General features: G+C 40.6%; 1 protein-coding gene across 11 annotated transcripts in view; it reads right to left on the bottom strand.

The window, feature by feature from the left end:
• Window positions 1–13,392, bottom strand: part of PRKAG2 (protein kinase AMP-activated non-catalytic subunit gamma 2) — a 492,650-nt gene that overhangs the window by 142,496 nt on the left and 336,762 nt on the right. For all 11 annotated transcript variants that reach the window (XR_006353276.1, XM_043966985.1, XM_043966987.1 and 8 more), the window contains one exon: window positions 27–244. Coding sequence is in view for 10 of the 11 variants with exons in the window: in XM_043966985.1 (XP_043822920.1) it covers window positions 27–244 (218 nt within the window). In the remaining variant the exon portion in view is untranslated. The remainder of the gene's footprint in view (window positions 1–26; window positions 245–13,392) is intronic.

Here is a 13,392-nt window from a genome sequence, read left to right as displayed (position 1 = left end):
ATCCCAAGAAAGAATACCCAACTTACTGTTGTGGAGGTAGCACAGGGAGCTGAGGCTGCAGAGGGAGGCTTGGCGGAACTCTGGAAGGAAGGCAGGCAGAACCTCTGGCCTGTGTCTGGGGGAGAAGAGGAGGCATAAATCCGAGTTTCTAATCTCTCACGTTCATTCTTATAGGATTCAAGAGGGAAAGTGTGCTGCTTGATCACTTGAGTAGGGGTGGATGGTGAAGACGAAAGGCCGGAGGCTGCGGAGGAGAAACAACAAGGGCTATGAGAAAGCTTGCCTTGACTGAGTAGAGCAGATGGTAAAATCTGTGCTTTCCCAAGGGCTAGTGGCTTGGATCAAATTCTCTGTTTCTGGGAAGAAAATAATTCTGCAAGGACTCACAAATTATGCCCATACCAATCACCTTAAAGAAGAGGGCTCCTTGTGGATCCCCTTCCCCATGCCACCCCCAAGGATTCCAGTTACCACATCTTCACCAAATCCCAGTATTTCTCTCATCCCTATTCAACACATATTTTTGATGCCCTCTTCTTTGCAGGATGTTATAGGGCATACAAAGAAGTATCATGGGGGGGCAGCTAGGTGACGCAGTGGATAAAGCACCGACCCTGGATTCAAATCTGGCCTCAGACACTTGACACTTACTAGCTGTGTGACCCTGGGCAAGTCACTTAACCCTCACTGCCCCACCAAAAAAAAAAAAAGTATCATGGTGCTCTGTATGCATGATACTTACCTGAGGAGACCCCAAGCATACATAAGAAGGTCAAATAACAATGAGTTTAGCAGCAATACTAGACAATAAGTGAATAGTTCTTTTAGGTGTTAAATGTGTTAGTACTGGGGGACCAGCTAGGTGGTTCAGTAGATAAAGTGCCAGCCTGGATTCAGGAGGACCTGAGTTCAAATCCAGCCTCAGACACTTGACACTTACTAGCTGTGTGACCCTGGGCAAGTCACTTAACCCTCATTGCCCCGCAATAAATAAACAAACAAATAAATAAATGTTTTAGAAATAAGTGACTGGTACAGACAATAAATGTGATACATTTTAGGAGAGGGAGAGAATTTTGTGGACTGTAGTGACCAGGGAAGACTTCATGTAGGAGGCATGGCTTGTACTGGGCCTTCAAGTGAAGAGGAGAAGGAAGGGAATTGCAGAGAGCATACGGGCATGGGCATAGAGGTGGAAGAATACAAAGGCTGTTCTGCAACAGCTGGTTAAACCAGCTGTATCACGTAGGGGAGTCAACCAGAAAAGTGGGTTAGAAGCAGATCGTGGATGGTCTTGAAGGCCAAGCTATCTCTAGCTCCTTAATTTCAAGGAATCAGGGATTCCCTCACAGATGACATCTAGAGGACAAAGGAAGCTGTAACAGAAAGAGCCCCAGAGTCCCCAGTTTGGGTTGGCTTTTGTTTCTGTCTCTTGTCCCTAGTGTCTAGCATGGTACTGGACAGAGCAGGCCCTTAATAAATGTTTGCTGAATGAATGAATGAATGAATGGTCCCAGCTCCACCTTCGAATAGCTTTGTGACCTCAAGCAAAATCTCTCTGTATCTCAGTTCTTGGTTTTCTTATTTATAATAATGAGGGGATTTGATGAGATCAAGGGTTCTTAATTTTCTTTGTGTCATGGACCCCTTAGATAGTCTGGTGAAGTACATGGAATCCTTTTCAGAATTATGTTTTTAAATGCATAAAATAAAATCTATAGAAATTACAAAGGAAATAATTTATGTTGAAATATAGTTATCAAAATATATATTTTAGAAAAATTAAATTCATATACACCAGGTTAAAAAACCATGAACTAGATGATCGTTTTTTGGTTTGCTCCAGCTTTAAGACTTCCCCATTTAAATCCTGCATTTATTTTCTAGCCACTTTGATTTTACTTACACTGTTCCTATGTCTGGAGTAATCCTCCCTCTCATTCCTTCAGTCTTCATCTGTTAAAATCCTATTTATCCCTCAAGTCACCTATCAAATATTATCCTCCTAAGAAGTGTCCTCTGGGGGCAGCTAGGTGGTTCAGTGGATAAAGTGCCAGCCTGGATTCAGGAGGACCTGAGTTCAAATCTAGCCTCAGACACTTGACACTTACTAGATGTGTGACCCTGGGCAAGTCACTTAACCCTCATTGCCCCGCCAAAAAAAAGAAAAAAAAAGAAGTGTTCCCTAATATCACCAGTCAGAATTGATCTTTCCTTCTCATAATATAATTTTTGTACCCTGTGTTATAGTTTTGTTTTTTCCTTTTGTGAATGCATCCCATTTCCCCATCTGGGCTACAAGATACACAAGGACAGGAAACTGAGGCTCAAAATGAAGTGCACAATGTCATCAAGGTATATAGTGACAGAGTTAGGGCTAGAAGAACTCGGGTCGCCTCACAATTTTCCATGAGATAGAGTATTGCAGGTATGATTATTCCCTTCTTCTAGATGAAGACACCTACAAAGGTTCAGTGACTTGCTTGAGTTCATTTAGATGACAGAACCAGGACCAAAACGTGGGTGTCCTGGATCCTAACTCTATCGCATGTTAGAGATTATGATATATTTAGAGTTGAGGAAGATGAGGCAGAATGGTTCACACCTGACCTCTTGCCTCAGTTTAAATCCATTGATCGATACTGTGTGATTCCAAACGATAGATGTAACTAAAAGTGCCCTTTTCGTTGTCTTTAACATGTATCACGAGCCTTTTCTTGGACCTTTGCTTTTCTGAGTCTTCATGCTATTCTCAGTTAACGTCCATCTCTGCCACTCTCACATCTTCATGCTCGGTTAACTTGTATCTCCTGTACATGTCCTTTAAAATCAAGAGTTCTTCCCACGAATTCCCCCTTCACCCACAGCAGTGTCTTTGGGAACTCTCCCCCTTATTTACTCATCAGAAGAAATTCTGCCTGTCTGCCTCATCAGACCCTCTTATTGTTCTCGAGCTAACTTTACCCTTAGAGTCTTGGGCCATAGGATCATACCTGTTCTACCTCAGGATTCTTTGAAATTCACTCTCCTAAAATGGACAGTTTTGCCAGTACAGGAAGCAAACATGGCAGCGTGTGGAGATGGAAGGGAATGAAGGTGGCTATGCCGGTGCCTTCGTTTCTGATTATACTGGCTAAGGTCACTGCCCCTGTTTTCTTAAGATAGGATTCCTACTTTGGACCTCCAAGATACCTCAGCAAAAGCTCCTCTCTACTTGGTAGGTCTGAGTAGAAAGGGTCCGATAAACTCATTCTCACTAAGGTTTTAATAGTTGATAACAAAGATCTTATCCTTTTGAAAGAAATTTGAATTTTAGCACTGGTTGATGCTTTGGTACCCCAAAGAAATAACATTTTAATGGTGGAAATACAGGAATCCAAGATAAATATAGGAAATATATTTGGGGCAAGAAGCATTTTCTTATACCTCTCAAATCATAACATGTAAGAAGTCACCTACTCCACCTAAGTAAGGACATTTCTACTAAGGAAATCAATGCCTGAACTTTATGGTAGAATGTTAAATCTAAAAAGGAGCTTGATGATCAATATAGTCTAAACACCATCATTTTATAAATGGGAAATTGAGGCCCAGAGGAAGGAAGTAAATTGTCCAAGGTCACAAAGTGAGTTGGTGGCAAAGACAGAACTAGAACTCGGGTCTCTTGACTCTATCTTAAGCATATACCTCTCCTGAAAATGTTAGGTATTTTTTATAGACCTGAAAGCCAGTTTCTAAAAGCAAATTGAAAATACACATATATGCATATATATGATGTATACACACAAGCCTCAGGGGTGTGTGTGTGTGTGTGTGTGTGTGTGTGTGTGTGTGTGTGTGTGTGTGTGTGTGTGTGTGTGTGTGAAAAATCAACTCTCAAGGGCCTGGTCAGATGTTCAGTCCTTGAGCCAAGATAACTGGGCTTTTCTGAAATGTTGTTGCTAACAACAGAAATGCCTGTGAAACAACAATGACTGAATGGGAAAGAAGGTCAGACTGGTGCTTGTGAGCCTTTTAGGGTGATTTTTTTTTACTGCATTTGAGATTGCATAATATAGAGGAAAAGAAACAGTCCTGGCATATTCAATACCCTTTATTTCAAATAAAACATTTTTTCTCAAAAAAACTTGAGATAAATTGTCAACTTCTTTCCCTCCCTCCTTGTACCCCTACTACTGACCTTGGTCCCAAGCCATTCAGTGGGTATTGGGCACCTATGTGGGAGACCTTGAATTTAGAGCCAGCAGGAAAGTAAAACCAAGTCCCTGTCTTCAGGAAGCCTACAGTCTAGTTGCAGAGACAAGATACAAGAGACAAACCAAAATAAAATATATAAGGTAGTATGGGATATGAGGCAGTAGTTTTGTATAGGAGTTTGAAGAGTATAGAGGAGAAGATAGAGGTGGGTTAGAGTGGTCCATGGGGGCCTCAAAGAAGAGGCATTTGAGATGGGGTCCTGATTCCCTTAAAGAGAGATTTGCCAACTCTTTTAAAAAATGTTTTATTTATACTCTTTTTTTTGCAGGGAAATGAGGGTTAAGTGACTTGCTCAGGGTCACACAGCTAGTGAGTGTCAAGTGTCTGAGGTCAAATTTGAACTCAGGTCCTCCTGAATCCAGGGCAGGTGCTTTATCCACTGTGCCACCTAGCTGCCCCCTATGCTCTTTTTTTAAAATTTAATTTAATTTTTTTTTGCGGGGCAATTGGGATTAAGTTACTTGCCCAGGGTCACACAGCTAGTAAGTGTCAACTGTCTGAGGCTGGATTTGAACTCAGGTCTTCCTGAATCCAGAGCCAGTGCTCCCCCTATGCTCTTAAAAAACACACATACACACAAAAAACCCCAATGACTATCCATCCCTTTGCCCAATAAAAATATCCCTTATATCAGAAAAAGGGCAGTTAAAACAAATCAACATATTGGCCGTGTCTAACATGCCCCATTTTGCACATATTTCCCACCACCTCCCTATAAAGAGGTGGGAGGCATGCTTTGCCATTAGTCAGAAATGTCAAAGCGATTATTGATCAGAGTTCTGAAGTCTTTCAATGTTGTTTTCTTTTATACCATTGTAGAAAAAAATTTCCTGGTTCTGTTTTCTTGGCTCTACCTTCATCTATACAAATCTTCTCAAGGTTCTCTGTATTTTTCTTATTCACCCTTTGTTATAGCACAATAATATCCTATTACATTCATATACAACAACATGTGTACCTACCTTTCTAAAGCCCTATCTAGATAGGACAAAGTATACTGTGTCCACAGGAACCCAAGAAGACACTATTCTAAGGGAGGCCTATTTCTTTTTCTGCAGAGAATGCTTTTTCTTCTAATTTTAGGAACAGAGCTGTAAAGCCTTTGAGGGTGAACAATGCCTTTTGATTCTCTAAATCCTACAGCCAAGACAAGTTAATAGGTTCAGTGAGTCAACAGAAACTGCTCCTGGCTGCTTCAGAGGGTGCCAAATGAGAGGTTCCAGACACAAGGGAGCCACAAGCCAGTGACCAAAGAGGACCAAATTGTGCTTTGTCTGAAAAAGGAGGAGGAAGGAATAAAAATAAGGCCAGATGAGGGGAGGTGGGAGAGAAAGAAGGAAAGAGAATGAAGAACGGAGGACAGAAGAGACAACAAAAGAGAGAGCAGAGAGAAAAGAGGAGGGGGAAGAGAAAGGAAAGCTGAGAGCAGAGTGGATGGAAAAGGGAAGAAAGGGAGCAGAAGAAAAGAGGGAAGGAAAAGACAGGAGAGAGGAGAACCCCAGCTGAGCTTCTAATCAGGCACACAGCATGGTGGAAAGAGCATCAGACATGATGTCTAGAGGCCCGTTATAGTCTTAGCTAGGCGGCTAGAGAGTTGTACAACTTTGGACAAACCGCTTTCTTAGCCTCAGTTTCCTCATCTTTAAAAGGAAAAGGTTGGACTAAATGATATCTAAGGTCCATCCAAGCTCTAAATTCTCACGATCTAGTTCTAAGTTGTCTTTTAATCTTGGGTCCTGAATGGATCCAAGTCATCTGATGACACTGAAGAGAGAGGGGAGAACAGAGAAAAGGGAAGGCTGCCTGCTTCTCATCCTATACCTCAGTGGCAGCTCTTTTAACAGTTGTTTTGCCCTTTCATTATTTCTCTAAACTCATTGCTGCAACTCACGATTGTTATGTGTGCGCGCGCGCACACCCTCAAGCATGCACAGACAGGAAGTGGAGATGGTCACTGAGAGATTGTCTCTGAGGGGCTGCAGGCCTCGCTCCCAAGAGATGGAAGAAGAAGACTGAAAAGGCACAGAGAAACCTTGTTGAGGTGAAGAGAAGGGGATGAGAAGAAGCCTGTGATTACTTCTTGGAAGAAGTAATGATGTCTGGTTTCATGCCCTTAGCTCCTGATGAAGATTTGCCTTCCTGCCCATGGGGGTTGAATCAGGCAAATTCTCCTAAGATCATGCAATCATAGGATTTGGGGGATGTAAGGGAAGTTGGAGATTGTCCAGTACAAAATCTTTTTGACCCTAAACAGGACACAAATAGGTTTCTTTATGATTCCAATTCTTGAAGGGGAATTTAAATACATAGGCACTATTTCTTAGAAAAAAATTCTCCTGAATTTAATCAGCAACTCAAAAAAAGAGAAAACATTCCCATTTACAAAGTAGAACAACCACTAATATCCATTATATAAAGCTTTTTAAAAAAATGTTTGTCATAAACACAAAATATTACCCTCAGAACTGTCCTGCTTGCCTTGGTTTATCTTTGAATTTCTTTCTGTTCCCATCTATGCATTTTGAGATACTTTAATAGCTCTCTTTTATTTCTTCTTTTTACTTTTGGAACACTATCACTGGCTTCCCCTTGCCCCTCAAATAAAATGGGAAAGATATAATTCTTGTAACAAATAAGCATCGTCAAACAAAACAATCCCACACATTTGCTGTATCCAAAAATATCTCATTCAGCACCTTGGGTCTATCACTTCTCTGTAAGGTGAGAGGCATATTTCATTCCTCCTCTTAAGCCCCTCCCCCCCATTAAAAAAATTCTGAACTAAAATGAGAATATCCATATACAAAAGAAAACACAAAGAGAAGTTTGTTCATGAAACTGTGAATCTCTATTGTATACATCTTGCTCATCATATAAGCTCATCATATTGCTTTCAAAGCTGTCCTGCCTGTCTGTGATTCCTTCTGGCCTCTCTCCTGTTCTTTTCTGTCCATTTAAAAAACATGTTTCAGGGCAGCTAGGTGGTGCAGTGGATAGAGCACCGGCCCTGGAGTCAGGAGTACCTGAGTTCAAATCCGGCCTCAGACACTTAACACTTACTAGCTGTGTGACCCTGGGCAAGTCACTTAACCCCAATTGCCTTACTAAAAAAAAACCCAACCAACCAAACAAAAAAAACCATGTTTCAATGACCTTCCCTTCTCTTATTTATCTTTAAGCAACCCTGCCCCTACTTCCCTTCTTCTTCCTCACTCACCTTGCCAAATTGAGATGCTAGGGGCCATTCTTTTCACACCTTTTAAAAAAGTCCCTTTGCCTATTCCTCAATGGGCCAGAAGGATGAGAAGTGTTTCTTTTTTGGAAGAGACTTGGACACTCTCCACAACCTGAATCTGGATCGGCTATCTAGTCCAACCTGATACATGGAGAGAAGTGATTTTTCCCAAGGTCATATAGACAATAATAGAGCCAGAATCAGAGCCCAGGTGTCCCGACTGCCAATCACTTGTATTTTCCCTTTTTGTCAACCATTGTCTTAGCTCTGACATACTGTATACATGACATTCTATATTCCCCTAGGGGAGAGTTGGTAAGCAGGAAGGAAAGAACTGAAAAAAAGGTTTTCTTGCTTGGTATCTGGAAGAAGAAATATATATTATGTAATATGTGTGTGTCCTATTGTCCATTATGTGCTCTTCTTCCCATACAGCCTGATTCCTGACTCACGTGTCCTTTGAGCTATTTTTCTAGGAGTGGGATGAATTAGCACTGAGTCATCTACACTCTGGCTCAGGCTCCCTTGTGACCAAAGGCACACGATCTGCAAGGTGGTTGGCTGGAGTGAAGGCTATAGATTGTGCTATGGAATATAACCAGTCCAGACCGGAGAGGATTAAATCTCATGACCTTATCTTCATCAATCAGTCAACGGATGAAAATAAGTCTCTTATTACTTTCTAGTCACATGGTGTTCCTGATTTGAAATGGTATCTCCCAGCTTGAACATTTCACCTTATCCACCAAACTTCAATGTCAATGACTTATGGCTACTGTCAGAAAAAGGAATCCATCCTCAGAGCCTCAGCATTCTTCTTTGTAAAACAAGGAGATTGGAGCAGATGATTTCCAAGGTCCTTTCCACCCCTCGAATTCCATGGACCTATCTGTGAATCTCTAAGATTCACCCCCATTGAGGTTTGTGACTCATGGAAGGTTTGCCTCTTGTCCTCCTCCAATCACCTCCTTTCTTCCTCTTTTCTAAAACGTGAGCACTGACACAGCCATTTCTTTAAGATCCAGCTCAAGCACTGTCTCCTCTGGTTGCTTACTGTCTAACTCTGTCAATAACCTCTAGGTGACTCAGTCCAAGTCATCTCTTTGTGTCTGAGAGGAAAACTAGCCTCTAATTAATTTCCCTTTCTTCATACCTATAGCCTTCTTGTTGGTACTACCCAATTTACCATTTAATTACCCACTGCCTCATAGTTTTCTCTAATAATTTCATGAGTGTCTGGCTTGTCTCCTCCAGTGGCTTATAACTCTTAAAGGTAAGGTCTATGTCTTCTTATACTTTTTCTGTACTCTACAATACTTAGCACAGTGCTGAGCATAGGTGCTCAATGAAAACTTGTTGATTAATTCTTCCTTCCCAAGGGCATTTATTTGCATTTTCATAGGGGAAAGGGTCTTAACAGAGAAAGAATGAAGGAGATCTTTTTGGTTGGAGGAGCACTTCAGATCTCATAGTAGAGGGGGTTACCTACTTCATCTAGGCTTAAAGTCAGCCCCAACAGGGAGGACCCAAACCTAAAGACAACTGGAGAGCTTTAGCTTATTTTGCACGATTCTTCTTCTTGGATTTTCTGTTCCAGCCCAGTTAGTTGACTTGCTGTTCCCAAACTCACCATTCCATCTCCTGCTTTCATATCTTTGCCTAGGCTCTTCCTCATGCTTAGAATTCATTCCCCTTCCTCACCTCCACCTCCTAACATCCTTAGCTTCCTTCAAATCTTAGGACAGGTATCACCTCCTCTAGGAGGCTTTTCTACACACACCCTCAATTACAGGTGAGTTGTTCATGCCATTTCCTTCCTTAAGATTTCTTCTCTTGGGGCAGCTAGGTGGCATAGTGGATAAAGCACCGGCCCTGGATTCAGGAGGACCTGAGTTCAAATCTGACTTCAGACACTTGACACTTACTAGCTGTGTGACCTTGGGCAAGTCACTTAACCCTCACTGCCCCGCAGCAAAAAAAAAAAAATAAATAAAAAAGATTTCTTCTCCTATCCTTCCTTATCTCTTTGTTATATTCTCCCCGTACTCCTTAAGGGCAGGAACTGTATTTGACTTTGAACCTAGTTGTTACTTTAAAAATTGTTAGTAGGATTGGATTCAAGTGGGAAAGTGTTAATGAAATAACCAGGAGAGTTCTAATCCCTTAAGGCAGCTTGTTGCCCAAACTTTAAGGACCTGTAGGAGCAGCCAATCATTGTTTTTACCTTTTAACAAGGATATCAAGATGATACTTGGACCTAATCTGCATAGGCTGATGTAGTTTCCTTTCACCTCAGTATGTTGGCAATCTGTGTGATATGAATTTGTATACTGATCCAGTTCAAGGATTATTTTTGTCATTATTGTCGTTTTAGGTTTTTTTTTACTTTGAATCCTCAGCACCTAGGACAGTGACATATACTTGGTGGATGCTTAGTAAATGTTCAGTTGAATAAGGCCAAGGTTGAATGTCCAATCACAACACTTGGTTTTAATTGGCTCCTTGAGCTCTGTATACAAACTCAGACTGGACTTGGCCCATGCCTGGCTTTAGTCTCAAGAGGAGTTGGGCAAGGAAGAGTAGACAGTTCAGTGAAAACCCATCTCCATCACTGGAAAAGCATCAGCTTAAAACATATGGTTCAAAAAAAAAAAACCACACACACAAAAAACATATGGTTCATTGATGGGCCAACAGCAGTATATGTTCATATACAAGGGATATTTATTAGCACTGTGTCCTACTAGATGGGCCCTCATGAAATTCCTGATCAATTATATTCCAAAGGCTTTGAAGTTGAGTTGGAATATTTTTAAAAGTTTGAATTTGGTCTGTTGGAATGCTTGTTGAGGAAATACAGTTCTGAACAGCAACCAATTAGATGCCTTTCCCTAGCTGTTTCCATTCCTGATTGAATATTTTCTCCCACTCCCCAGCCATCTCCCCCATATAAGGGGTTCCAAAAGTCTTCTCCCTAGAACCATCCTGGTCACTCTTCTCCTATGTTATCCAGGACAACCCATTCATTTACAGAAGCCTAGAATCACAGAATGTGATTTAGAATAATCACAGAATGGAAGATTCAGGGCCAGAGAGACCTTAAAGAAAATAATAATAACTCTATTTATTTATATAGTGCTCTAAGTTTTGCAAAGCACCATCCACGTTAATATATGTTGCTCTTCACAAACACCCTGGAAGACAGGTATTGTTGCTATTGTTTTTATTATTATCATCCTATTTTACAGCTGAAGCAGAAGTCAAGTGACTTACCCAGGGTCACACAGCAAAGTAAAACTGTCTGAGGCCAGGTTTGTAACTTAGGTTTTTTTGACACTAGGTCTAGTGTACCTAGCTGTCTCTAATAGTTAGCATTTGTACAGAGCTTTAAAATCTTGGGGAATCTGACCTTAAGAGAGATCAACCAGGTATATAAACTAGGCCTCCTGGGAATGAAAGGATTTGCCCATTTAGATAGTGGCAAAGCTCTAACTAGGTCTCAGCTTTTATTCCAAGGTTTTTTCTACTACCCCAAATTCTGCTTCTTTGAAATGATGATTTTCATACTGACACTTTTTTCCTTTCATGTCTTTTCTACCCTGGGTAATGTGATGTTTTGTTTTGTTTTGTTTTTAGACTGTGGTAACCAAGGAAATGCAAATCAGTGACAAGGGTGATCTAGGTTAACAGAAATAAACCAGATTTTCATACTCAACAGGACTGACTGACTTAGGGTTCACAGATTTAACCCTAGAAAGCAAAAGGATCAGAAATTTAAACTCAGAAGGGACTTCAGAGGTCTTCTAGTCTAATTGTTTCATTTTTATAAATGAGGGAAATTAGTTCTATAAAAATGAAGTGACTTGCTTGAGGTCACACAGGTAGTTAAAGGGCTGAACTGGTATTGGAAACCATATCCTTTGATCCCAAATTCAACCTCCTCTTTCCATTCCTCTATGCTGCCTCCTGCAACAATGTGGTATAGTGAGGAGTATGATGAATGCATATTAAGTTTGGGACTGGCCCTGGCTGCCCCATTAGTCAGCTCAGTTTATCTTTATTAATCCTAGGCTTGGCAGCTAGGTGGAGCAGTGGATAAAGCACTGGCCCTGGATTCAGGAGGACCTGAGTTCAAATCCAGCCTCAGACACTTGACACTTAATAGTTGTGTGACCCTGGGCAAGTCACTTAACCCTCACTGCCCCACAAAAACAAAAACAAAAAAGAATGAGTAGGTCAAAGAACAAATCATAGAAACAGTATCGATCCTAGGCTACCCTAGGGCATATTTTCATCATCACATTCAACATTTATAAAGTACTAGTTAATAATAGCTCACATTTACATATTGTGTTAAGGTTAGGAAAACACTTTACATATATTAACTCATTTGATCTTCACAACAACCCTGTGAGGTACTGCTATTGTTTTATTATTATTATTATTATTATTATTATTATTATTATTATTATTATTATTATAAATCCAAGGCAGGATTTGAAGTCAGGACTTCCTGATTCTAAATCCAGCATTTTATCCACTCTGTCTCCTAGAGGTCTCATTGTACATGAGACCCTAGACTCCATATACATCAGAGGAAACTAAGACAAGCAAGATGTAGCCCCTGCCCCTAGAGAGCTTACAGTTTAGTTAGGGAAACAAGAAATACCTTTGTAAAAAGTTAAATAACAATTTGAGGTGCCAATTATTTAGATGTATTTTTATATGTACATAATCTAACCATCATCCTACCACTCTGCCCACCCCCCAAAAAAGAATGTAAGCTTCCTAAGAAGAGGGATGGTCTCAATTTTGTCTTTCTACCCCCCCCCCCAGTGTCCAGCACAACGACTGGCACACAGTCTTTAATAAATGCTTGTTGATTGATTAAGACAGGCTGATTTTCAAAGAGGCATTTTGGGGGATGGGCAGAGTGGCAGGATGATGCCAAGTCCTCAAATAAATGGGTGTACCAGATCATCTTACAAGTTAAATAAATAAGGCGACAGTGTACAACCTTGTCATACTTCTTTTCCAATCTTAAACCAATCTAGTTCCTTATTCGGTTATAACTGTTGCTTCTTGACCAGCACTAAGAAGACAAGTAAGATGAGGCAGAGGAACTAGAGACCAAATTGCCAACATTTGCTGGATTATGGAGAAAGCAAGAGAATTCCAGAAAAACATCTACTTATGCTTCATTGACTACACTAAAGTCTTTGACTGTGTTCATTAAGGAAGGTTTCTGGGATTAGACAGGACTTGACAGAAAGGGTAGAATTTAACCATGACTAGATGGGAGGAACTGTGGGAAACAGATGATACAAAAATGAGGCAGGATATGTGCACGGGTCCGTTTAAGGAATATTAATTCACCAATTTGATTGAAGTAGGGGATATAGGTTCAGAATACTGGGCCTACTAGATTTTAAGTCTGTTCTGTTTTGTGTCTGGAAACTTAGCATTAGTGTAAAGGGCTACAAGTATCTTAGATATTGCAGCCTAGAAGGACATGGGAAAAGCCCACTTGCCCCTGGGTTAACAATGAAAGTCATGCCTACTTGGCTGTGGAAGTTTTATAATCCAGATCCATTAATATTTTGCCTTTCTTTGAATACTCGGGAGGCTCCCACTGAAGAGTAGTCAGCTTTTGAGTTATGTGAACAGTTCTACAGCTCTATCAATAGATCTGATTTTGGTGCTTTGTCCTTCCTTTATGTGTTGCCTATATTTCTGTAATGTACCCCCTTCTTTTGATTCTGTTTCCTTAAGGTTATGTGTATATGTATGTATGCATATACCCACATATGTTGTGTTATGTGTGCATATATATATGTATGTGTGTAAGCTTACTTTATTTAATCTATTGAAAGATTCCTACTGTTCAGAACGGTTTCGTC

This window comes from Dromiciops gliroides, chromosome 5, assembly GCF_019393635.1.
Source record: "Dromiciops gliroides isolate mDroGli1 chromosome 5, mDroGli1.pri, whole genome shotgun sequence".
Classification (NCBI taxonomy): domain Eukaryota; kingdom Metazoa; phylum Chordata; class Mammalia; order Microbiotheria; family Microbiotheriidae; genus Dromiciops; species Dromiciops gliroides.
The sequence above is the reverse complement of the archived record's forward strand: the minus strand, read 5'-3'. Positions and strand labels throughout refer to the sequence as shown.